The following is a 26287-nucleotide window of genomic DNA, read 5'->3' on the forward strand; positions in this document are numbered from 1 at the left end:
TTTTGATTCTCTTGTCTATTTCTGTCTCCACACCTCCCTCCTCCCTCCCTTCTCGATCTCTCTCTTCCGGATGTCAGGCTCCTGTTCGCTGCATGTTACACATGTAAAGCTTATCTATGCGCTCGCAAATCCAACAGGATCGCTTGAATTTCCTACATGGACGAGTGAAGAATAAATCAAAAGACAGAGGAATTAAACATCTTGATGTCAGGACCAGAGAGTCGGACGGTGTCCAGACTGTGAGGAGTAGATACAGGAACAACTCCGGCCTCGGTAAGTTTCACTGGTCTTGATGACTTGGTCTGGCTTCCGATCAACATTTGTCCAGTTAAAGGGCTTTAGCATTTTTGATTAGGTTTCATTTAATACAATTTAATTCAATTTGGATGATGCAACATTTTCAGTTTGAATGACAGTGACTGTGAGATGTGGAGATTTGTTTTTTAACATGAGAAAACGGTTAAAGTTGATATTTACTAAACCTCGTATTCAGAAAAATGTGTTTAGTATGTTAAGTAGAAAGTGGTTTTAAAGTTAAATTATTGAACTGACTTTGAGCATCTCATATGAAATTCCATTTAGCACCATTGCATTGGAGAGGCTGAAGCTGTAGCTTCTGCATAACCTCAGGTTACAAAACTATAGCAACCTGGCCACACTACAGCTCAGAGAAGGCAAGATAAAAATACATTTATTTTCAAAAGGAAATCACTTTTCTACACCATTGTGTAAATTATACTTTTAACTGTTTCCAGGCAGCAAAACTACCCAAAAGATCTAGAACAGTTAATGGAAATGTCTTGAAAATGTATCAAGAAACTGTCTCTATATGAAGATAAACACGTCATAGAAATGTCGAAGTGGAAAATGAATAGTGGTATCTAACAATAACTAATTTTCGCATAGCGGTGTCAGTGTATAAACTGATGAACATTTTGACATGAACGTTTACATATTTCATCACTAATAGAGAGATGTACACAACTACATCAGCAAGTCTACACATATTTTTGTAGCCTTGTGGTTCTGAAACAGCAGGAAACTGTGATTCACTAAATTTGCAGATGTGACCGAAACACTTGAGTATTACAGGTGGGAATGAGCTGGCGTGTAGAAGATATTTTGTGCAGGAAACTTCATTTCACGCAACACAGCAATAGGTTTGAATAACTGCAGATGCAATATCTGTATTACTGAAAGCAACACGTGTGATGAAATTCATTGACACAACTGTGGCATTTTATATATATATAATGAAAAGGCCTCACTAGGTTTTTACTTTTTGAGGTGTTTTATTTAATTGGATAAAATATAATTTAAACAATATGATACTAAATTACATTTTGTACTGCATCGTTTATCCTGTATATTGTATCTCATCTTAGAGTCAATGATTCATCTCAGGATGTATTGATGGTTACTTGTTAGATCTCAGTACACACACAATGTGTTTGATGAAAAGGGCTTTGCTCTGTGAGGAGAGAGCGGATGATGCCACAGACAGAGCAGGAAAGGTCAGAGGGTCACCAGAAAACAATTTGGACTCCATCACTGGAGGCCATGAAAAGTCCCAGCACCTTTTCTTTGAGCATCAAAAGAGGGGACTGTGAAATGAAGGCGACTCGACCAGCATCTGACACTGTCATTGTCTTTGGTTTAAAAAGTACTACTGTTGTGTTTTAATGTCAGTCACTGCAGGGAAATTCACCTGCATGTCTAAGGCTTTATTGACAACCTCAGTAGATGTTAACAGAAAATAAAAGAGAGGGAGAGAAAGAGGGATGACGTGGAGAGAGAGAGATCAAATTAAAATGGGACTCTTGTAGTTATTTATGGTCTTGACCACTTGGCAACAATCTTCAAACCAAACACAAGTAACCACTATAAAAATAATACGTGCTTACACTATGTATACTGTTATCACGCTGCTCAAGGTGTTGTATGATGCAGACACAGGCAAAAACATCCACAACTTTGTCGAGTAACGTGTGTTCTGAAGTTTGAGGATTTGTTTTCCCCGAGCAAATGTTCTATAACACCGGAAAAAAACTGAAACCACTGTTGAGCCTGAGCGGTGATTTGCTGTAGATCGACTGCTCTGGTTCTTTTCTGGGCATCAGATGGGAGTGACGCATGTATCACCCTAATCTCTGCTGATTTCACTGATTGGATCCTACCACCGTTTCCTCCCGCTTCATTGAGCAGCAGCACGGTGAGGGAACACGAGGAGGCAGAGCAGCACTTTAATCTGCCCACAATCAGGAGGCATCAGTCTCCGAAGTGTGTCGATAACTGAAAACAAAACAAACCGGCAGCACAGACTTTCAAAAAGGGTTTCTCCGAATACACGACAAATGAATAAGAGACCCGTTGCTCGACACTGTGGTCGATGTTTAGTGCTCATTGTCAAACATTGAAAGGAACAGTGATTCTGCAGCCTATATTTGATTGATGTTTACATTTAAGCCTTTTTTTGTCACAAATAATTTTCTCCTCAAGTGCAAAATAAGATATTTAAAAGCTGTCTGATGGTGACTACTTCATATCCGAGTCCCCGCAGGCTGAAAACAGAGATTTCTTTGTGTCCTCGGCTCAGCGTGGTGGCGATTATGGGCGAGGAGCAGACAAAGGAACTGTGGGATGAACACATACAACATTAGAATTAGTGATGCCGTTTTTCCAAATTCATCAATTCCATCTGTTGCTGGGGGACATCAGTAATCAAGATGTTTAGTAAATAGAATAATAAAATGTCCGATATTTCTTAACCTCTATGTTACATACAGGCTGACTCATTAGATCTACGTAATCGTTGACATGTAACCATTAAGGCCGAGGTGTTTTATTTTTTGCTGTGGAGGCGTTGGGCTCAGGATCAGCCTGTGCCCAGACATAAGAGTAAACACAGACCAGCAGCTTAGTCTGACCAGATTATCCACATATCACGGTTCCCACTCACTACTACCAGTGAATGCAGGATTACATACAGTAGGATGAGATTACAGCTATTGGAATGAAAAAGGTAAGAGATAGAGATCAGATTAAGAACACTGTCGAAAGCAGGTGATGATAAAATGAAAGGATGGTGCCCTGATCATGCTTGTAGACAAACACTTTATCATACTGGGTGAATGGTGGAAGACAAGAAAAATACGACTTATATCTATTTTCTTATTTGTGTGTTTCTGCGAATATACATTAAAAGCACTGTATGTAAAACTTTAGATAACAGCCATCGGGTTATCGTGTACATATTTTGTGAGGAAGAGAGGAAGAGCAGGAATCAAGGTGTTTATAAGTGTGCCCATAATAAATAATTACCAGATGTTACTTCTTCACAACAGCTACATTGTGAAAAAGAGTCACACTAACTCAATGTTTTTGAGACCAAAGTTAATTTGATGTTCTTTATTCCGGGAATTCAATAAAACTGAGTCTCTCCTTAAATATAATGAAAAAAGAGATAGAGACAGAAATATGCTGAAAGAATCATTAAATCGTCTTATCTCAGATTCAACAGATTCTAAATCAGTAAAAGAAGAAAGAAACATGTTCCCTCTTTCATTGACCTTTTATTTTTTAGAAACAGAAACACTGCATTCTATGACCTCTGACCTCCTTAGTATTAGTGGCTTATTATGTTGGAGATTTAGTAGCTTATACAACTGTTCCTAGACGGCACGGTGGATAAGAACATGCTTAAAAGGCCTGAGGGGGAAATCTGAGGGATTACTGTGCAATTTAAAAAATTAAAAAGAAATCTGCGATGTGGGTATTGGACAAAGTAAAAATTGTTAAATGATGAAGTTAAATGTGACAGGTATTTATACTGAATGATTTCACATTCAATGTACTCATTAATCAATGGAGTTGATACTGTGTTATAATCAGTTAACATGTTTTGCTTAATCTGTAGTGAACTGAAAAAGCCTGGTTTTATTTATACACAAGTATTATATATCTATGTATTAATATAAAACACAGACCATAAATAAACCGAATACACAGAAAAGGTATAATAAGATAAGCGAGGGAAGATACATGAGAAAGACAGATACTTCCAAACAGGATCACTCAGGATCTCTGAGCAGTTGATGTATTTATAGGAAAACTATGTGTAGTTGACAATATGTCAGATTTCAGTATTGAGTATTGGACAGTGCTTTACATTATCATCTTCCTCAAATTACATACAAGGATGACAAATTGTGTTTATTCCTCCACTAGACTTCCATTTGCCAAATCTAAACGAGTTCAGGAAAATTAGGATTTTGTTATATGCATATTATATAATTCTCATTTACATTCCCCAAAACCACAAACATTTTAAGAGCTGTAGATTCAAAACTTAAAAGATGATTATAAGAAAAACAATTCATTGAAAAATGTGATTAGTATGAATAGGGTTGGTTACCGAACTGCCAATCAGACACCAGTTCCTTCACGACTGGTATCTACTTCCCACATCAGCAGGCAGGGTGGCGACCCTGGTACCAGTGGTGACGAGAGCATTGATGAAGAGTTTGGAGCTGGATTACTTTACTGTATTAAGCACTGAAACTATTTTTCAGTGTGAAATTATTGCGGTTGGACCAGGTTTTATTTATTATGTGATTTTGTAAATTTATCATGAGTTTATATTTGTAAAGTAGTATAACTGTTGACATTATATATGGTTTATTTCAACTCAACAATGTACCATAGTTAAGTATTGATTTAGCAGCTTTATTTATTGGAGCAGACTGTCAGACCGGTTTTTAGCTGCTCAGAGTCAGAGCCGTCACCAGTTCCTGCGCCAACTGTTATATTCAACGTTTTGTCTCGATTGTAGCAAATACACTTATTGCCACTCAGGAGCATGCTATTTTAAAACAGTCACAGTTGTCGCGATGGTGACGTGGTCTCAGACTTCTGCTTCCTGTTTTCATTTTTTCTGCTGCATGTTTAACTAGAGCAGATAACTTTTTTAGTTATCAGGCCCTTTAATGATAACTATATTCCTGTTATATGTTATGGCTTCTTCATGTGCATGAGTGAAACATTTCATATAATACTTCCATTTTTGTATTTGGCAGCACGGTAACAAGTGAGAAAGCTGCTTACTTGTAAAAAGTTTTTTCCATTCAGTGATTTGATCTGATTTAAAAAAGATGATATAGGAGATGCAGCTTCTTTTCTCCTCACTTTTATTATTTTTCATTCCAAACTGCACCACATCAGTCTTCATACTTTTAATCACTGCATTTGTTCTTTCCCCATCATCTCTCGACAACACAGACTCATGAACACACACACACAAACACACACTGACAGGAAACGCACTGCAGCGATCAACTTCAAAGTTTGTTTTCGTGCTGCTGCTGATGCCTCAGTGTTAAATGATTGATGCATTAAAAGTTGCAGGTGGTCTAACTAATTGTTGTCTTGTTTAAACTCCGACAGCAACATCCTATTTTCTGAACGCAGTGCTTTTTTTTTAATGTCCAATTGAACCTTTAGCTAAATCTATCAGAATAAAACGTGTAATATGTCAATGAAAAGTAGTGTCGTTAAATAATATAGTCCTATAGAAACTTTAGATCTTAAGTAGTGGTGTATTAAAACTGTACATAAGTGTTCGGACACGAATGTGTGGCTGTCTTTGTCTGGCTGTTTGGACTGAGTGTTACTGCTGTCATTTATTAGCACTGTATTTATTATTATCCTAATGAACATAGTGACGCACACAGTGGTCATGTACAGTGCCTTGCATAAGTATTCACCCCCTTTGGACTTTTCTACATTTTGTCATGGTATAACCACAGTTTAAAATTTATTTCATCGTGAGTTTATGTAATGGACCAACACAAAATAGTGCATCATTTGGAAGTGGGGGGAAATATTACATGGATTTCACAATTATTTACAAATAAAAATCTGAAAAGTGTTGAGTGCATATGTATTCACCCCCTTTACTTTGAAACCCCTAACAAAGATCTGGTGCGACCAATTGCATTCACAAGTCACATTTGCAAGTCACATAATTAGTAAATAGGGTCCACCTGTCTGCAATTTAATCTCAGTATAAATACACCTGTTCTGTGACGGACTCAGAGTTTGTTGGAGATCATTACTGAACAAACAGCATCATGAAGACCAAGGAGCTCACCAAACAGGTCAGGGATAAAGTTGTGGAGAAATATGAAGCAGGGTTAGGTTATAAAAAAATATCCAGAGCTTTGAACATCTCTCTGAGCACCATAAAATCCATCATAAGAAAATGGAAAGAATATGGCACAACCGCAAACCTACCAAGAGGAGGCCGTCCACCCAAACTGAAGAGTCGGACAAGGAGAAAATTAATCAGAGAAGCAACCAGGAGGCCCATGGTTACTCAGGAGGAGTTGAAGAGATCCACAGCTGAGGTGGGAGAATCTGTCCACGGACAACTATTAGTCGTCTACTCCACAAATCTGGCCTTTATGGAAGAGTGGCAAGAAGAAAGCCATTGTTGAAAGGGATCCATAAAAAATCCCGTTTGGAGTTTGCCAGAAGCCATGTGGGAGACACAGCAAACATGTGGAAGAAGGTGCTCTGGTCAGATGAGACCAAAATTGAACTTTTTGGCCTCAATGCAAAACGCTATGTGTGGCGAAAACCCAACACTGCCCATCACCCTGAGCACACCATCCCAACAGTGAAACATGGTGTTGGTAGCATCATGCTGTGGGGATGCTTCTCTTCAGCAGGTACAGGGAAACTGGTCAGAATAGAGGGAAAGATGGATGGAGCCAAATACAGGGAAATCCTTGAAGAAAATCTGATGCAGTCTGCAAAAGACTTGAGACTGGGGCGGAGGTTCATCTTCCAGCAGGACAATGACCCTAAACATACAGCCAGAGCTACAAAGGAATGGTTTGGATCAAAGAAGGTTAATGTCTTAAAATGGCCCAGTCAAAGCCCAGACCTCAATCCAATAGAGAATCTATGGCAAGACTTGAAGATTGCGGTTCACAGATGGTCTCCATCCAATCTGACTGAGCTTCATCTTTTTTGCCAAGAAGAATGGACAAACCTTTCCATCTCTAGATGTGCAAAGCTGGTAGAGACATACCCCAAAAGACTTGCAGCTGTAATTGCAGCGAAAGGGGGTTCTACCAAGTATTGACACAGGGGGGTGAATACTTATGCACCCAACGGATGTCAACTTTTTTGTTCGCATTATTGTTTGTGTCACAATAAAATTTATTTTGCACCTCCAAAGTACTATGCATGTTTTGTTGATCAAACGGGAAAAAGTTTATTTAAGTCTATTTGAATTCCAGTTAGTAACAGTACATAATGGGAAAAAGTCCAAGGCGGGTGAATACTTATGCAAGGCACTGTATGTGTCGGTCTCACAGCATTGAGCTGAAATTCAAAAATGACTCATCAAGATAATTAAAAGGAAACAGTGTGAGTCAGAAAGCAACGTGCATGAAGTAGAAATACTGTCACTACTACATAGTTTAGGATTAAAAGCTAAATTATAGAACCTCAATTTAAAAGGACAGATTATTTATTAACACTACTATACTACTAATGCAACAATGTTTCTGTCCTGATTGTATGATCGTCTTCCTGTGTGAATATAGGGAAAACAGCAGTGAAAGATATATGACTGAGCAATTGTATATAGATATAAGTTGGCTAGAGTAGAATTTGGTGTCTGAGGGGAATCATCCGAGACTTACTGAGTTTTTTGTGTAACTCAGATATGAGATTGACTACTTAAGCTATAGCAAGCTGACTGGACAAATGTTTATTAAGGATAATCAAATAATCATCTATTTATTTGTATCTATTTATTTCACTGCTCATTGTATTGCTGTATTGTGGTTTTATTCTACATTTTAACGGTATTGTTAAGCATCTTCTATTGTTCCACTGCACACAAGGGTATAAAATCATACCTACACCAGCTGTCAACCTGACATGTGCCTCGTGTAACCTGTGAGAAATCTATGATCTGTACAAATATAACAAAACTGAATCAAAACAGAAAGACAAGTAGATATCAGGAAATAGGTTCTGTGATAGAAGATTTGAACCAGGTTTTCAACTGACCAGTCACAACAGATCAGTATATTTTTGACTTACAGTGGTCAAGCCAAGAAGCCATGGTAAATATTTTAACTCATAGAGGAGTCCTGGCGACGCTAGACAAGAAATAGGAATATTGTTTCGATTGTAGACCTTTCCATCCCCTGAGCTTTCCACAACAACTCTTAGGGAAGTAAAAACAAGCACAAAACGTGGTCAAGTTGCTCTGTCAAATGTAATTAGAAACTAAATTGCCTTAAATGTCCTTCACCCTGCTCTGCTCTTGTCATAATTATTTTGATAATTGTCTATGTCATTCATAATTGTGTTGTTTTCTGGTGCCACCTTCGATGTGAGGTCTGTATGTCCTCATTAGTTGTGTGGCGGTGCCAGAGAAAATTGCGCACATTAAAGTGAACTAATGGATGACTGATGTATGGTTTATAATATACAGTGTAGTTCATATAAAGGACCACATCTCTTTACCACTTGTGTGTTGGAGTTGTTTTTTGTTTAATACGTTGAAGTTTGAAATAACCACAATTAATTTTCTGCTGCGACCTAAATAAAACAGAGGTGAATTCAGGTGAATGGTGCTCAGCCGGTCCCAGTTACTCAGAATAATCCATACATATCACTTCACGTTTGGAATGTTCATTCAGTAGAAGTTGGATCAAATAAACTTCAACTTTGAACATGTGTAGTACATAATATAGATAAGATGATCATATTACAGACTGGTGATGGTTCGATTTCTTCTCCGTTTTACAGGAACATGATCGGCTGTGAAGGACTGAACGGGTGAGAGCCTGAGAGGAGGCCGCTCCAATGGCGTGGATCGAGCCCCCATCGCGTCCGGACGCAGAGCGAGAAGGACAACTGACACCTTACAATCTCAGGACTCAAATATCCGCTCCAGCCCTTTCATCAACCATTCCTCAGGTCCAGCCTTCGATTCTAGCACCCGTCCTCATCCTGCTGCTCACTGCCTTTGCAGACCTCTGTATAGCTGGTCCACCCCAGCCGGCCCGGCTCCCTCTCCTGTCTGGCCAGCCTTTCATCATCTTTTGGGGCATCCCTAACTCTGCCTGCTCTGGTAAGACAGATCCCAGATATTTTGGGATGGAGCAGGAGGGCCGGGTGGCTCTCTTTTACGAGGACATGCTGGGGAACTACCCGTATTATGTAGACAAAGACACTCCGGTTAATGGGGGGCTACCGCAGCACACGCGACTTGATAACCACCTCCAGAAGACACAGCAGGACTTGGAAGCAGCTTTACCTGCACCGAGGTATCTTGGGTTGGGGGTGCTGCGCTGGGCAGAGTGGTCCCCCCAGTGGTTCAGGAACAGAGAGAAGCAAATAATGTATCTGGAAGCATCGAAGAACCTGCTGAAGAATTTCTTCCCTAGCTGGACTCCGGAGGAGGTGGAGAAGTGGTCTCAGGTAAGATGAATAGAATTCAGGGGAAGAAGGGACAATAACAACAACGGAAAAGTACAATTGTGCAAGTAAAAAAGGGACAAACGTGAAAAAGGTAGAAAGGAAAGGAAGTGGTGGAAAAGAGTAAATGGTAAATGGTCTGTATTTATAGCCGTGATGACCACTCAAAGCACTTCACAGTACAGTTACTTTACCATTCACACATTCACACAGTGCAGAGAGGCGCAGCACTTTTTCTACGACACCAACACAGCATTCTAGGGCAAGAAATTGTCACGTGCTCACAACCTCCCCTAACTCTTGGCAAAAAAATGAAAAAAACATTTTGAAAAAGTAAAACTATTCCTTTAACTATCGTATAACTCCACTCCTGCCACAAAGCGGTGGTGCTTTCCGATCCGTTCCATCATGTCACATTGGCCCAGAGAAAACCAGTCCCTAATTATGTTGGTGTGTCCATTTCAAGTACCCGAGGGGGCTGAAAGGTGATCTCTATCGATCTTGTCGCAGGTGGACTTCGAGGCAGCCGCCCAGGCAGTAATGATGGAGACGCTACGGGAGGCCAAAAGATTACGGCCCAAAGCATTATGGGGTGTCTCCCCTTACCCCAGCTGCTACAACGGCGACCCTGCCCAAACCATGCTAGCCAATTACACCGGCCAGTGCCCTGCTGCCGAGATGGCCCTTAACGACGAGCTTCTGTGGCTCTGGAAACGAAGCTCCGCCCTCTACCCGCTCCTCACTCTGGAGAAGCTGCAGGTGGGCAACATGAGCAGCTGACGGGAAATAGTCAACAGTCAAAAGTCCTGAAAGGAGCTTTAGCCTACAGGACAAATATATGACTTCACTACTGTGGAAGCACTTCATTGTGTAAAATGTTCCCCTTTTCTAGGGCGGGACCTCAGGAGCCAGACTTTATTCATCCAGTCAAGTCAGAGAAGCCCTGCGAGTATCATCTATCACTGGGACGGCGTTTGATCTTCCTGTATTCCCACTGGTCAAGAGCGTCTACACCTCAACGAACACCTTCCTCTCACAGGTGATGTTTAATATCTGACACATCAAGTGTTTGATCCAGATGGACCATACATTTCAACCAGTAGATTCCCATAGTAACATGGCTCTGATTATTTATTGGCTTTACATTTGGAAAGGATAATAAATCAAGCTGGAAGTGTGTTTTTATTAATATTCTTCTGCAGTTTCGTTAAAAGGTGTAGACGTGTGGTCAAACTACTTGAGACTTCATATGATGAATGTAATAGTGCATATACTGTCTTTCTACATTGATGTAAACCTGCTTAAATTAAAGCTTGGCGGGTTGATGCCGTTTCCATCCCTTTATTTCAAATTGAAAGTGTAGAGCTCACAAAACAAAAGTGTGTAACCATCCACATGCTTCTCTCTGCAGACAGACCTGGTCAACACCATAGGAGAAAGTGCTGCATTGGGGACAGCTGGAGTTGTCATCTGGGAGAGAAATGAGACTAAAACAGAGGTACACACACACACCCGCACATTTATCATTATTTATTTTGTGATAATATCCTCTGCCATGGAGGTTATGTTTTCTGCACATGCCCGTTGTTTGTTTTTTCCAGCAGGATTTCGCCAAAACTACTGAACAGATTTACAAGAAAAGGAACATGGGGATAGAAAGAAAATAATGGAATAATACTTGAATCTTGCTGAATATATATTGACTGGTCTCTAGAAGTGTGGGCAGCGTTACTGAATTCAGGGGGGGCTGCTGGGCCTTTGGCGGAAGTATGTTCTTCTGAGTGGCAATCTAGTTCTAAATTTTTTTGCCCCACAGATTTCAGCATATAAACACATATTTTTCCATGCAAATGTTTCCACAACCTGCTTATGTCTCCCAAATGCTTGATTCCTTCCAGTATTTCAAACTATAAAAGGAAAAGGAAAAAGAAAAGGAGACGCACTGTGTTTTAGGAATCAGCCTGTACCACTGTCCCTGCTTCCTGTTGAAATCAAACTGTCTGCCTGTTTGTTTCCCAGAGAGAGTGCCAGGACCTGGCACAGTTCGTCCGCCAGGTCCTGGGACCATATTCCATCAACGTGACCGCGGCCACTCGACTCTGCTCAGCCTCTCTGTGCCAGGGAAAGGGCCGATGTGTGCGTCAAAAGCCAGAAAGCTCCGCCTACATCCACCTCCAGCCCCCGCCTGAAGTAGTTGAGAAGGTGACGGAAAAGGTGGGAGATTTCGATTTGATTTCAAGGTTAACTCTGGATTATGAAGCGATCTGTTCCCAGTCATGATTAAAACTGTGCACAGCCACAGATGCTGACAAACGTCTGTTTAACATCGTTCAGATATAAACCAGACTCTTTCTGTCTTTGGTCTCATTTTGGCAAAGTCATCAAAGCAGCTCTGTGTCATTTCACAAAGACATGACACGATCCAATGCTCCAGAGGAACTTTAGGGTCTTATGTATGAACTAAATAATGTTCTGTTTTAGTTAAAATTATTGAAAAGTGTTAATTCAACTGGTCATTTTTAAAGCTACAATTAATGGTGATTATAAAAAATATAAGCAATAAACAAACGTTGATTATGTTACGATATGTTTTAGTCAGAAAAAGACAACTCGTCGTGATTTAAAATAAAAAGAGGAGCATCTTCACTGAGTGTAAGGAAGCAGAGAGGAAACAGTAGCCAAGACACAACAGAGAAGGATACGTTTTTACCTTGAATATTAAGTCTGAATTTTGATGTTAGTGTAAAACACTATGAATATCACATTTTGAATCGTAGATATAAATTATTGATTCCTCAGTTTTCAGACAGATATTGTAAACTGCTTTATTTTCTCTGATATGTAAGGCAACATTTTCTGCTAATGTTAATGTTTTTTTCTATCAATCTTCACAGGCAGAGGCAGCAAAAGCCACAGATCAGCCGGACACAGACACTAAACCAGCTGAACCAGACCCAGCGGAGGTATGGAAGAAAGATTTCCAGTGCCAGTGGTACAAGATCGCAAACGGAGATGTCTCCGATCCACAGCCCCCCAAAGATGGAACATCTTTTGGGGGAACAGTGGAAGCAAACACAGTAGAAGTAAACACTGTAGAAGTTGTGGGAACTACAACAGCATCTACAACAGCATCTACAACAGCATCTACAACAGCTTCTACAATGAAAAGTGCCCCTGTGACGGAGTTAAGAGGGAGCAGTTCAGTTGATACTGTGAGTCCATCGCCTTCACTGGAGGTACCTACAGACGCTGGTACGAATCCCCCGAGTGCCCCACACCTGACTGTTCTGCTGCTGCTGGTGATTGGACATCTGTGCCTGGAACCCTAAAATGTGAAATAAACCTGCCTTCACCAGGAAGGAACAGCCCTTCTTAAGTGCCCTTGAGCAAGACACTGAATCCCTACTTTGCTGCAGATGAGCTGCTTTTAGCTGAACATGAACTTGGGAGATCAAAAGTAAAAAACATTATGTCCAGTCCTTATCACTGGATGTGCCAAGAGACAGTGGTATAAATACTGGCTGCATTTTAAACCTGTTTTTTCCTGAAAGGAGAAACAACGTTCCAGATCATTATCATTTTTATTATGATTATTATTGTCATGTCAAAACACCAGTCTCCCAACAACAAATACATGAAAACAGTCTGTAAAACTGTAACTGTACTTGTTAGTGCCCTTATGTTGAAACAAGTTATTCATTATAAGGCCATCATTTACAAATCCACATTTCACAAGGACCATTTCAGTGAAAGTTATTAATTTAAGATCAAAACCACTGACAATGAAGTGTAAATGATCCAGATTAACACAAACTATTCATAAATACCTTTTCAATTCTTTGAGCATTACAAGTATATTACATTCTCTTCTTTTTACTGAAGTTTCAGAAAAAATCTCAAAAAACAGATTAAAACTGGATAAAATAAAACTAGAATGGTACTCAGTGAGCACATACCTACTATAAATGATGGGTGTAGATGCAGATAAAAGACTATCTGCATCTACCCATTCCTCCACATCTTTGTCGGAAGCATGTTGAGTAGTTTTTGTGTAATCCTGCTGACCAATAAACCAACAAAAGATCTGACGCAGGTGAAAACATAAAACACACGAGGTAAATGGTAACTGACTGCATTTGTTTGGAATTTGGGTGAACTGACGTAACTGGCTGACCTTGAGGAGCTGTTGCAAATATTTTTCATTTGTGCTTTAATCTAGAGTTAAACGTATATAGACAGATCTCTAAATGAGATTGCAATCAAAGAGAATTTGTGTAAATTTTGGCGTAGAAATATTTCATATTCTCAAAAACACCCATTGGTGTAATTTATCACTATAAGGTAGATGACTGTGAGAGACATATGTGCTGAGCTGCAGCGCAAATGATCAGAGATGTCTGGCACCATTCAACACAGTCCTCTCTGAAATGTCACAGTCGGAAAAGCACAGACGTAAACAATGAAATGAAAAATGGCTGGATTCCATTTAGCTGCTTGCGGTTCAGAGAGCTGGTGCTGGGCATGCTGGCTCACTGTCACGGCTTAGTGGGGCATTTTAATAGCAAACACCCATCAGTAATGCTATCAGTGACACCGGTGCTCTTCCTACAAAGGTAAGTCAATGTGTCTGAGTCCCACCAGCAAGTAATGAAGGCTCCTTTACGTACTGTATGATGTTGGCTAATGGCTATGAATGCAGTATCTGTTCTTTCGACAGACATATCTCTGAGGAAATAAAGAAAAACACACATAATAAGTCAGCATTATTTATGTAAATATATTTTTATAAGTCTGTGTTGTTTATATCTTTTTTCTTTCTCACCCACATCCTGCAGTGCTCCCTGAGGCAGAATATCGTACAAAAGACTCAAATGTTTGTTTTTGCAGCTCATGTAAATTTATTTGTTATTTTTCATTAAAATATACACTCAAGACGAAGGGTATCTAAATCATTTATAGTTACAGAAAGAGATCATATGTACAAGGGTGTGTCTGATTGTACAACAGAAAATCCATGAACCATACATGTATATATATATTGTGAACTGGAAAGTGACATTTCCTTTCATCTCCCATGTTGATGCTGCCTTTCTTCCAAGATGCTTAAATTTCAACAGTTTTACCTTCATCTGAAAAAGATCAGTTCATCCTTACAGCCTTGGACGTGTGTGAGTTAATTTCAATATCATCCAGGGAACCAGGGCGATTATAAACTTTAATATGAGCTTTTTAACGATGCTTCCCCCTCTCTTTCAATTCTCCCCTGACAATTCTCACCAAATGTTGCCAACGACTTTGAGGAAATGTTACACTTCATGCAATCTGAGCTTCCTGTGTAGCCTACAACATGATCTCTACCCACAGTAGTGAACACACATTAAAAAGGTGCAGAGCTGCATGTAGAAACACTTTCGATGATGCTGCTGCTAAGAGCTCCACTTCCAAATTTGTCCATTTGAAAAGATGTTCATTTTATAGTAGATTTAGGCATCAGAATTATGGCCAGGAATAAAACGTACTTACACTTCCTGCTCTATTGCACCATTTTGTAAATATTCAAAAGTTCTGAAGTGTTCCATAAAAGGAAGCTATCACACAACACCTTTAACACAACTCAAGCCAAATTACATCCTGCCTGCCATCAGTAATAGGTACACGTAAATAGATCTAGTACACGTACTAGGATTTACTACATGTCTACCTTCCAGTGCAACGACAGAAGTACCAAAGTCTCTTCATTAAATCAAGAAGAATTTTCAACGAGCGCACATGGCTTTAGTCGGTTAAGCAAGAGACATTGCTGACGTTCAGTGACTCTTGATACATACTCACTTTCCAACTTGATTTTATGTGAAGTGAGTCCACGTTAGTTCAGATCCAAAGGCTGAGTCCCGACTTCATCCAGCAATAGCCCCAAGGTTTAACTCTCCTCTGTTCCATCTTTGTCATTTTGAAGTAAAAAAATACCTGGAACTCGCTTGTTTGACTGTTCAGTAGTCAGAAGACAACATTAAAGCAAGCAGAGTGTAATGAACAAACTTCCCAAATTTCAATACACATGTCGATGCAGAACTAATGTTGATTTTTGTTGTAACTATTTTATCCACCAACGGTTGACAATTAGCAGCTAATTTCAGTCACTGGCTGGCAATGTGCCGGCAACCATTCATCAAATAGAATTGAATGGAAATTGATCTCTGCTAAGGCCTGTTTTTCAACTCTTGACCAATTAAAAAAAAAAGTAGGAGACCACAGACATAATGACAGATTAAACAGATTTTTAATCTTATAATCTTCAAAGCACACACGCACTGGACGATTTGGCCAGAACGTCAGAGCACACACTTGCCATTTGTTGGAAACGATTTCACAGTGGAGAGTCCAGAGACTTGAAATCTCAGAGAAACTGTCAATATCTTCTTCTTCTTCAGTTTTCTTTATGGCGGTTTGCAAAGAACTGTTAAGTGCATTACTGACACCTTCTGAACTGGAGTGTGGAACCGTCGCGTGACTAACTTAAAAAAAGCTGGAGGTACACTGATGTTGTTTATTCTGCTTTGCAGCCCAAAAGACTCTCGCTATGGCAGGTTTCTGCCGGATCCGAGATCAGGGAGGCTCCGACTCAGTCGGTAGCATTAAGATATTTTATAAACCCCCCATACTTCAGGATTATTTGGGCAGATAATCGGCACAGAGTGACTTCCAGTCGGGAACGCCACCACGATTGTCTGAAGGTGCAGATCGGGTCTAAAACCAGCCTGATTATCCTCTAGTGTGCAGCAGCCTGAATGCATTTTTTTTTTTTTTTTTTTTAATTGACTCAATTCATAAAGTGTTTACACTTTATGAAAGTGTTTACACTTTAAGAATTCATCTAGAAGTCAAATAATGAGTATGTGAAGCTTTCAAATATTTTAAGCCACTGTGAGAAGATATTTTTCTGGTTAGGGTCTCAAATAAATTCTTAGATTGCACTGACAATGAAGTGAGATTTCAGCCCAAATGATTCATGGTGCTAACCAAACAAATTAGAGAAGCAGCTGTGTAATTTCAATGGTGTTTTTTTTGTTGAATTGATGGACAGTCTGAGAGAATCTGAGGGGGAAAAGCTCTCAGTCTCACTCTCTGTCTCATTACTCCTGACAAACAGCCTCAAGCAGCAGTTAAACCCCAAATGCTCCAGTGGAGCTGCTCAGTGGCCACCAGTGGAAAAATCTAGCAGAGCCGGTCAGTGATAAACAGAGGCACTGTTTTATTTTGGGGAAAAGCATGCACTTGAAAACAGAATAAATTAAAAAAAAAAGAAAAAGGCAGACAGACCGACAGAAAGATGTGATGCGTCGCTCAATTCATTTATTCCCCAATGAAAGAATCTAATCTTTGTTGCATAAGATTAAAAAACTGACTTTCTGTTCCTGTGCAAAAGTCACTGTCTTCTGAGCAGATTGTACCGGTCCATCTTCATAGCACAAGACAGACACCAAGAGGGGAACATCGCCCCCATGTGGAGAGGAGAGGATAGTGCAATCTGAACCAATCGGGCTGGACGGATAACAACACACTTCCTGCTGTAGAGTGGGAACAGTGGGCGTCTACTCCCACACCTTTGTGTGGGTATGTGTTTTCAGGGCACTTGGCCAAGTGTCTCCAAAAATGGTTAATCTTCGAGATTTTATCTGAGGAAGTGAGGTTGCTTTAAAAAAAATGGGGAATAAAGCTCAGACCCGAGAGCAAATCAGGTGCGATTCATTTGAGATCGCACAACACAAACATGGCCACCTGGAACAATGAACAAGCGGAGGGACTATGAGCGCCAATCATCCAGCATGCCTGGTAACAGTGGCTCAAGGACTCCAGTGGTGCACTTAATCTTCACCGCAGTATGTGTGTGGTACCTGCAGATGGGCGGAGTGACTTGCAGACAGCCTTGTTCAGGATGTGTTTGATGATGGATCTTTGCAGCTGGGATGTGTTTTCAACCCAGACGTGCGGGTTACTTGCAAATCGTCTCCAGAGCGTCCAGTGTGCGTTTGATGTCCCGGATCTGCGCGGCCAGGGTGTGTATAGGCTGCATGGAACGATCCAGCTCCTCGCAGCGAGCCATCAGTGTGTACATACCCTGTGTGAGCACATATAATAGGCACACAATGAAAAAGCTGCTTTAATGTACAGTAAACCTCTGCCACAGCAGAAGACAATAAAACTACCAGAATTGTAAGTTAAAAAAAGTTATCTAACACCAATGATTAGAGTCTACGATCAATAACTGTCGAGTCAGAAAGAAAACGAAGAATCCCATACATAGTCCATTACTTGTAATTACGTTATTGACAACACCGTTAATAAAGCCCTGAGAGGGAATCAAGCACAACCTTTTATTGATTAGTGTTGTCAACAAAGCGACTGATGGACTGTGGGAGGGGAATTTTTTATTTCCCACATGACAACAATAAAAGCTATAATTGGGTTGCCCACTGTGGCCTGATGAAAGAATTTGAGATATTTGAATTAAAACAGTGCCAACATGCTTTGCTGACTATGTGTCACCTTTATACTCATGTCCACAGACTCTCCCAGGCTATCAACGGAGTCTCTGTAGGTCTGGATGTAGCCCACACTCAGAGCTGTCATCTGGATGGATAGACAGATGGACAGAATCAATCAGTTACACAGAAACAAGACAAAAGACATGAGGATGAAAAATTTGAATGTGAGGCTGAGAATAAAACGTGTGTGTGTGTGTGTGTGTGTGTGTGTGTGTGTGTGTGTGTGTGTGTGTGTGTGAGACAACAAGAAGGTATAAGAGTTTGTGAGTGAGAGGCAGTTGTGTGTTTACATCAAATATAGCATTTAGGAAGGTAAATTCAATCTGTACAATGAAATGTCTCATTTGGATACTCACGTTCTGGATGGTTCCATTGAGGCTGCGCATCATCATCTCCACACTGTGCGCCACTTCCTGTGTGTGTCTCTGAAGGTCCAATAGGACAGTGGGATCAATGGGTGGGATATCTGCTGGTCTCCGTGACAACCCCCGGCTTCGGTAGATTGGCCCAGAACAGTCCGCTGGGAAGAAATAATGATAACATTTGGTGCATCATATACAATAATAGGGCTGCAACTAATTGTTCAATTAATCTGATTATTCTTTCGGTTTGTTTGTTAACAGTCAAATATATGAATTGTAAAAGAAAAAAGTGAAAAGGCTCATCAAAAGAGCGTATTAAGTAAAAAAAAAGTTTAATTACAAACTGTTAGCGATATTTAATTTCTAAGGGTTTAAAACAGATTAAAGCAGCAAATCCTCCCATTTGAGAAGCTGGAACGAGCCAACGTTTGCATTTCTGCTCAATAAAGGAAAAATAACAATTAATTTGGTGATTCATTTTCTGTTGGCTAACTTATTGACAGACAACAAACACATTTGACACCAGACCAACTGAAGAATTATTGCCACTGAAAAAACACCTGCTCTTAAACAAAGACTGCCAGCACCTATTCAAACTAACTATGGCACTTAACCAAAAGAACATTTGTGCCTCAAGTCGTCACATCTTGAAACACACAAAGCCCGGATGGCCAGTGAGCCAAAGAAACGAGTTTCCATCTCTGAAAAAGAGTCTTGTTATGCGGCAGCAGGACCTTAGTAATAAATCCCTGCAGTCTAAACAAAGTCTGAAAGTCATCCATCCTAATTTAATCAGCAGGTAGAGGGAATGAGCTGCCACTGAGGGCATACTCACTCTGTTCCTGGGTTTAAATTGAGTGGCCAGTTTTGCTGACGCTCTAATCCAGGGGGATTTTTCTCTGAATGAAGGGCAGCGCTTTGTTTTCTTTCTCCTGGAAAACTATATAAGACGAACGGCTGCTAATGGACAGGCAGGACGTGGGCAACCTGCTGAACTTCCAAAGAGGATTTAATTCATGCTCTAACTCATGCTTCATGTCTGAGACATTCAGGGGAAAAATATCACGCCTCATTTTCTGGGTTTGAGTCTCTGCAGTCTCATTAAAATATAATCTGATGCTAATTAAATCGGCCTGGAACAAGTAAGACAGAGAGAGCAAGGTCAAAGTATTTATATATAATATGTATCTGGTTATAAATCAGCCAGGGATGACTATAACTGTTAAAGTTGGTTGAGATACTGTGAGCAGGTAGTTTCTCTAACCACTGAGCATACATTTAATTCTACTGTACTATACAGCTGTTTAAAAAATAATGAGGAATAGGACAAAGAGAAAATAAAAAGCAAGATTAGGCATGTCATCTGGAACTCTCACAGAAATATGGCGAAAAAAGTCTGATATTTATGGGTTTTTTCTTACACTTCCATCGTTACCTTCACCAAGGTGGATATGTTTTTTATTATACGTTTTTAACACAGGGTCAAACAAAAACTAATGAACAGATATTCTCAAAAACCTGGTGAAAGTATAGGATGTGGGCCAAGACAGCATCAATAAAACTTTGGAGGGGAAAGAATTTAAGGGCAGATCCAGACATTTTTTTTGTCTTCAACATTGAATAAGATAAGGGTGCTTTTCAGTATTTTTGTAAATTTCTCAAGGGACCATGCAGAGATGTTGATGAAAAACAAAATCAGGCATACTTGATTGAATTTAAGGGGACTGTTGGGTCTCTTTCACTCCTTACACTGAACATTGACTGTATTCATTATTTCAGAGCCTCTGCATGCTACCATGAATCAAGGTCAAAGAACACACACACACTTATGAAAACAGTAGCAGAAATGTATGAACACAAAATGGATCGAATCTGAGAATGACGTACATCTTGTTGAGATCAGGCTCAGAGGACAATACTGCTGCATTGTGAAAAGTTAACAGCTGACCATGATTCATACAAACATCCATCAGAATGTCACGGGCAAACAGTCAAAGCCATTCATTTGCTTAATATAGTGCATCAATTATCCATTACTTATGCTTTGGATATGACCAGAGCTGTGCATGAATGAAGAGTAGTTGAATCTGACTGAGAGTCAGACACCCTGCACTGAAGTTTTAGAACCGCTGCCTATAAAGACGCTATTAACCTGCTGAAATGCCATGTCTGACACCTCCCTCTGCACTGCAGAGGAAAACACTGACAGTTCATCCCTTTTCATTCTCCTGACTCTGAAACATACAGCCGTCATGAAAGCAGCCTTCATCCCGGCATTGTGTGTACACACCTCTGTATCAGTGCGTGTGCTGTATGCACACATTTCTTGTACATATCAAATACAACAGAGTATGAAACACACAAATAGTACACTCAGTGTGAAATCCAGAGACACCACTGCAGCTTGTTAATCCCTACTGAAGTCTCACCTTTACACGACGGCCTATACTCAATGTTTTGTTAGTATTATTAGATATTATTAATTTGAGTATTTTATGTTTTTTTATTATTTATTGTATAAATTCTACTTAATTTTAATGTTTGCATAATGTTAAGGTACTTTTGAGCTTTTATATCATTGTATAGAAATACATTACATATTTACATGAGATTATCTTTTATGATTATCCTTTAAATTGTCTTGGACAAATCTTGTGAAGTTTGTTTCTGCTCCACACTCACAGTCACTGCAGTCCAGACTTGGCTTGGAGCTCATCTTGATCTTCTGCTCCAGGTTCTTAGTGATGAAGTTAGTTAGGTCTCCATCCTGGCTGACCGTCCCCTCTAGCTCCAGAGCTGAGGAGATCGTAGCCCGGCGACCCTCTGATTGGCCACTTCTGCCCCCTCCCCGGGCCCCCAAACTGCCTACGGATAATACGCAAACATCAGCTAAAGAAGGTTATAAAAGCTGATACTAATTAAGGACATAAAAAAGATGAAAAGCCCATTGATATAGTCACAATTCCCACTACGTTTCGGTTACTTGTTTTACTGGTTTTAAATGTTATCATTTCAAGCAAGTAAAGAAAAGACGGATCACTCCAACAGATTTCTACCTCCAAATGCTTGGCTAATTTCATCCAGGCTCTTGCTATCCTGCATCCCCCGGACGTTGCGAACCCACACCTGGGCCATGACATGGGGCGGACAGGGTCCATCATCTGAGGGAAGAATAGGAGGTGGGAGACAGGAAGAGGAGGCGGTGCTAGGCCCGGGAGCAGAGGACGAGTAGTGTTGTGAAGACTAAAAAGGAGGGGGGGAGAGGATGGAAAAAAGTAAAGTTAAACTACTGCTTAACAAATCAAACTGACAAAAATCTTTACTGTTTATAATCCCAGCCTTTCATTTGATGGACAGCTTCTTGCCACACTTTCACTTTTACCCATTTTAAAAAGAAATCGTCTGTTAGATATAAGGATTTATATTATTAAGATAGATAGATAGACTCAGTGGTCCTTTCGGAAACTCAAGTGCTACATAGCACATGCTTTAGTTTATGTGAAGTATAGTGTCTAAGCAGTGTATTTAAAGGAGCTAAGCCCTGATTGCACTGGCTTAAGTTTAGATCATGTTCATAATAACTGTTGACTGTTTGTTCTTATTCCCATGATGCTCTCCACTCTACGGTACACACGTCAGGCAAATAATCCTACAGTCCACTTACGTGTTTTCTCCCTGCATACGGATTCCTCCACTTCTTTTCATTCTTCTCATCCTCCTCCTCATCCTGTTTCTCCATCTCTCCATCTTCCTCCTCATCTCGGCTGTCAGTGCTTCCGTCCACAGTCTCTGCCTCTGTCAGCTGTCTGTCCAAGGAGATGAGGTCTTCTCGCTGAGATGAATCTTTGGTCTGTGCTGAGTCCCACAGCAGAGCTGCACCAGGAGGCTCTGCAGTGCTGGAGGCCTCAGGAATGTCTCTGACAATGGATACCGATTCTGAGTATCCTGTGCATGTGTCAGTGGAGACAGAGGGGTCTGTGTGCAATGATAAACTAGAGGTTCTCTCGTTAATGACCTTCTCTGTATCCAGGTGACCGTCACCATCGTAAACTCTGTTTTCCACATTTAAAGTGTTCTCTGTTTGTCCGAGGGAGCCGTCCTCTGATCCCTCCCCAGAACAGGGTGCCCTGCTTCCTCCACACTTCACAGAGACATGAGGGCCGTTCTCTGAAACAACGGGTATCACAACCCCGTTAGCTGTTTCTGGCACTTCTGTGCCAATCACAGGGGAGAGACTCATCCCTCCACCTGCTGGTGAAGAAAGAGAAGATGTTAGAGGATGAAGTTCTGCTATTTAAATCCACATTATATAATGTTTTAATGATTGTGTTCTGCAGTTTAACAAAAGGATGCTGACATGTGCCACTGATCACAAGTGATAAGTATCAATTGAAAATTGTCAGTAATGGACCAGTACCTATTTGATACCAGTTTTTTTTTTTTCACTTTCACCTTCATTTGATGAATACATTAGTTTAAACATATTGTTCTTGCTTGTATCAGAGTAACCTTGATAAGAAATAATCTACAGGTAAAAATGTTTCCCAATTTGAATCAGGAAATATCTTCCAGGTTTCATTATGGTTATATTTTCCAAATTAAGGGAACCTAATAACATTTCAGTAAAGTTCTGGATTCATGGATTGAATTTAAGAATTCAATGAATTCTTACAAGCTAATTAATGTTGCAGTCACTTGACTGGGGGGGTGTATGTATACATGCACACACCATGTGTATCCAAATGTACTGTATATATGGATTAGTGTTTCTGCTAGTCACACTGCTGCATAAGGTCAACAAAATACATTTTCTAGTCTCGTCACAACTTTACTTTTTCGCCTCATAAAGTATTTGCACTGCATTTATTTTGCATTATTCCTGTTAACACTACAACCATTCACTGTACTTGATTCATATATTATCTACCCTGTGCCTTTTTGACTCTATACTGAATGATTATGTCCTTACTTACTTATTGTGTAAATTATGCATTGTGTATTTTATGTCTTCTCATTTGTTTACAGTGGGGATCCGAAAGAAACTGCATTTCAACCCTGTGTGTCCTCGGCTGTACATATGGCAGAATTGACAATAAAGTTGACTGACTTTGACTAATGTGAATGTTTTACGTGTAATGTCTTATAGGCACCTACTACAAATGCTGCACTGCTTTGCATTGGGTTGTTCACTGCACTGCAATTGTCTATGTGTAGTATAGATCCCTATCGAATAAACATTAAAATCAAATAAAATGTTGCCATGTAGAAGTCCTGCACAACTATCTGCTAGCAAACACAACAAGAGACGATAAAGGAGGGTTTCAGTGTTTGTATGATAACATCGAGGGTATAAGAAAATAAGCTAAGATAAGATGAGCAACAACAATCTCAGGCTGCAGGCTGTAACTCAAGCTAGAAATGTTGAACCCGGCTGTTTTCTTCTCGACCAGAGGTGTTGGATCATGTCAGCCGCTGATGTGTGAGGCAGCTCTTCCACAAATAAACTGCATATACTTTCTCATTGATGTGAAATGACGTAATAGTGGGCTGCTTAGCCTCGCACTAGCTTATTCTGAGCTAACTTCGTGTGAACACTAGCTTACATTCTCTAGACCTTAAGCACAGACATTCAGCGACAGAGAAATGAAGGCGACACGGAGACCTGTCCGCGATGAGGAAGTTGATGTGCTGCCGTCTGTAGCCGTCCTGCTAACTCGCTGTCAACGGTGAATGCTTATTGAATGGTGTTAGCGCGAGCTGCTAACGCTAGCTGTCAAGGCCTTTAAAACACAGTGTTTACGAGGTTCACTCTTGAATGTCTGACAGTGGAACACCACCGAGGGTGAATCACCTAAAGATGGCCACTTTTCTGTCGCTGAAGGTTTACAACTGTATCTCAGAGCTCAATGTATTAAAGAAGACACTCACCGGAGCAGTTCCTCTTCTGACAAATGTAACAACAACCAAGTCCGACCGGAAAATCCTTCCCCTCTAATCCCAGCACAACAGTTCCGCCTCACAATGATAAGAGGCCTTTCAGACGATATTATTTAAAGTAGTAATACCCACTCTTTTCCAGATGGTATCAATACATAATGTAGTACTGAGTTTATTTATTATTACCCACAGCCAGAGTCCAATGCTGTTCATTTGTATTTAACCTAAATGGAGGAGAACTGCTGTGTGCCGCTATAGCATGATGATGACGCCACACGTGAACCCTGCATGCGTGTGATGTCCCTGTTCTCCTACAGATGGAGACAAACACCACAGGACAGAGCTCAGTTCCATTTAGATGCATAGGAGCGTCCAGGTGAGTGAAGACAACACAAAGGTTCAGCATCTTGTGTAGGCAGGTGAGTCAGAGGGGCCTTGACCTTTTTCAGGCGTATGCGTGCAGCTGGGCCTCTGACCTCTGACGATGCAGAAGAAATATATAAATTATAAAATACTGTCTGTTAACCTTGAAGATATGTGTTTCTAAGGCTACACAGAAACACATAAGGCTGCTGGCGGCTGTATCCTGGTTAAACTGTGTGCTTCGGTGATCATAGTGGTCTTGTGTGCCACTTCTCACTTACATAGATTTAGGGTGATATGAGGACCACGCTGCTTTGGCCGAGAGAGCTCAACGCACTACAAATTAAGAAAACACATGCAGATAGAAAAAAACTACTAGAAAATTATGAATACAACTTCACCAATTCGATGGCAAATGCTCTGTGAAGTTATTGAAGTGTGCTACTTGTCAGTGGGGATGGAACTTCACAACATTGAACTATACAGCCAGGTTCGTCACTTTTGGGGTCCCCTGGAAACATTTACAGTGTCATTTTTGTGTTTTCTTAATTTGTATTGCGTTGAGCTCCCTTGGCCACCTACAGAACAAACTTTCACTGATAAAAAGAGGAAGAACTTAAATTAAAAGCATGATCGGGATAACCACTGAAATATTGTAAACAGACGAGTAAATTATTTTTGGTGGCAACAAGTTGCTAAGTGATATCCCACAAGTCGCAGTTTGGGAAATCATAATGATATACTTTATAATGACATCAACACAAGAAGAACATTTGAAATTCTTTAAACAGCTGGTGAAATGACTAGAGAGGACACTTAAATACTCAGGAGGCTTTGGTTTAGCCCGCTGCCTCCACAGTGGAACCTGGGCCAAGGTCTGTGGCTTTCAAACCAATGAGTGTGGTCAGAAATGACAAACACCGCTGCAGAGGAGGAGAGAGGATTTCAAAACCACACTTTCACCACATCTAGAGAGCTTGTTATATTTCTAATTTACCCCATGCATCCAGGCCAGCTGCTCCGGGTCTCTCTGTGGTTTTTCGGCTGTTGGGTCCCATTTGTTTCTTTTTGTGCCAAACATCAAAGCCTGGGGTATTCACCTAAAAGACAATTCGATTTCTGAAATAACCTAATATAGTTTCCAGAGTTTCCTAGTAAAACACTCAATAAGCACAATGACTGTTACCAAAATTGTAGTTTTGTGTCCGAGGAGGTTACTGTCAGAGAAGCTATTAACTCACAATAAAGGAAAAATGTAACAAAGATTTAGATTTGAAGCACATGCCTTTAAACAGATGATTTTTTTCCATAATAAAAGCATGTTAAACATTGGCAACTGAAATGACTACAAAGACCCATAACCTGCTCGTTGTCTCTCCCCAAGTCAAAACTGCCTTTAAATGTACAGAAATACTGTTAAGCAGTAAGGAATGCACTAATGCAATTTTGTTGTAGTGGTGCAATAACTGAAAGTATAGCCGCTTTCAGACGTGCACTGAACACCGGAGTTTCTCCTGCCAGTCCCCTTGTAAAAACTATGGAGAATGTACGAATGAGCCCATGTGAGAAAACAGC

At 40.3% G+C, this 26287-nt stretch overlaps 2 protein-coding genes across 6 annotated transcripts; one reads left to right on the plus strand and one right to left on the minus strand.

The window, feature by feature from the left end:
- Positions 1–44: 44 nt before the first annotated feature.
- si:dkey-72l14.3 (Glyco_hydro_56 domain-containing protein) lies at positions 45–14433 on the plus strand. Its single transcript, XM_053425099.1, has 7 exons — positions 45–273; positions 8833–9507; positions 10015–10263; positions 10397–10543; positions 10916–11002; positions 11524–11718; positions 12399–14433. Exons 2-7 carry the CDS (start codon positions 8890–8892, stop codon positions 12831–12833), a joined length of 1731 nt encoding a protein of 576 aa, XP_053281074.1. The 5' UTR covers positions 45–273; positions 8833–8889; the 3' UTR covers positions 12834–14433.
- Positions 1312–24560, minus strand: borcs6 (BLOC-1 related complex subunit 6). 5 transcript variants are annotated; one of them, XR_008338848.1, is made up of 8 exons: positions 24341–24551; positions 22077–22663; positions 21469–21655; positions 21095–21277; positions 18407–18570; positions 18052–18135; positions 17400–17623; positions 1312–2633 (listed from the first exon to the last, which is right to left on the minus strand). XR_008338848.1 is itself a non-coding variant. In XM_053425096.1 (7 exons), the coding sequence occupies exons 2-7, from the start codon at positions 22650–22652 to the stop codon at positions 17498–17500; spliced, it is 1320 nt and encodes a 439-aa protein (XP_053281071.1). In that variant the 5' UTR covers positions 22653–22660; positions 24341–24560; the 3' UTR covers positions 14379–17497. The 5 variants fall into 5 exon arrangements, 4 of the variants coding, with proteins under 4 accessions (XP_053281071.1, XP_053281070.1, XP_053281072.1 ...); XM_053425096.1 differs by lacking the exon at positions 1312–2633 and having other exon boundaries at positions 14379–17623; positions 22077–22660; positions 24341–24560; XM_053425095.1 differs by lacking the exon at positions 1312–2633 and having other exon boundaries at positions 14379–17623.
- Positions 24561–26287: the final 1727 nt, after the last annotated feature.

The sequence above is a fragment of the Pleuronectes platessa genome, chromosome 6, assembly GCF_947347685.1.
Source record: "Pleuronectes platessa chromosome 6, fPlePla1.1, whole genome shotgun sequence".
Classification (NCBI taxonomy): domain Eukaryota; kingdom Metazoa; phylum Chordata; class Actinopteri; order Pleuronectiformes; family Pleuronectidae; genus Pleuronectes; species Pleuronectes platessa.

Bases quoted from the DNA above. Each gene is read 5' to 3' on its own strand.
- si:dkey-72l14.3 (XM_053425099.1), top strand. From the start codon at position 8,890: ATGGCGTGGATCGAGCCCCCATCGCGTCCGGACGCAGAGCGAGAAGGA. The intron at 9,508-10,014 runs GTAAGATGAATA...ATCTTGTCGCAG, and splicing joins AGGTGGAGAAGTGGTCTCAG to GTGGACTTCGAGGCAGCCGC. The intron at 10,544-10,915 runs GTGATGTTTAAT...TTCTCTCTGCAG, and splicing joins CGAACACCTTCCTCTCACAG to ACAGACCTGGTCAACACCAT.
- borcs6 (XM_053425096.1), bottom strand. From the start codon at position 22,652: ATGAGTCTCTCCCCTGTGATTGGCACAGAAGTGCCAGAAACAGCTAAC. The intron at 21,656-22,076 runs GTAAGTGGACTG...CCTCCTTTTTAG, and splicing joins CGTATGCAGGGAGAAAACAC to TCTTCACAACACTACTCGTC. The intron at 21,278-21,468 runs GTAGAAATCTGT...TATTATCCGTAG, and splicing joins AATTAGCCAAGCATTTGGAG to GCAGTTTGGGGGCCCGGGGA.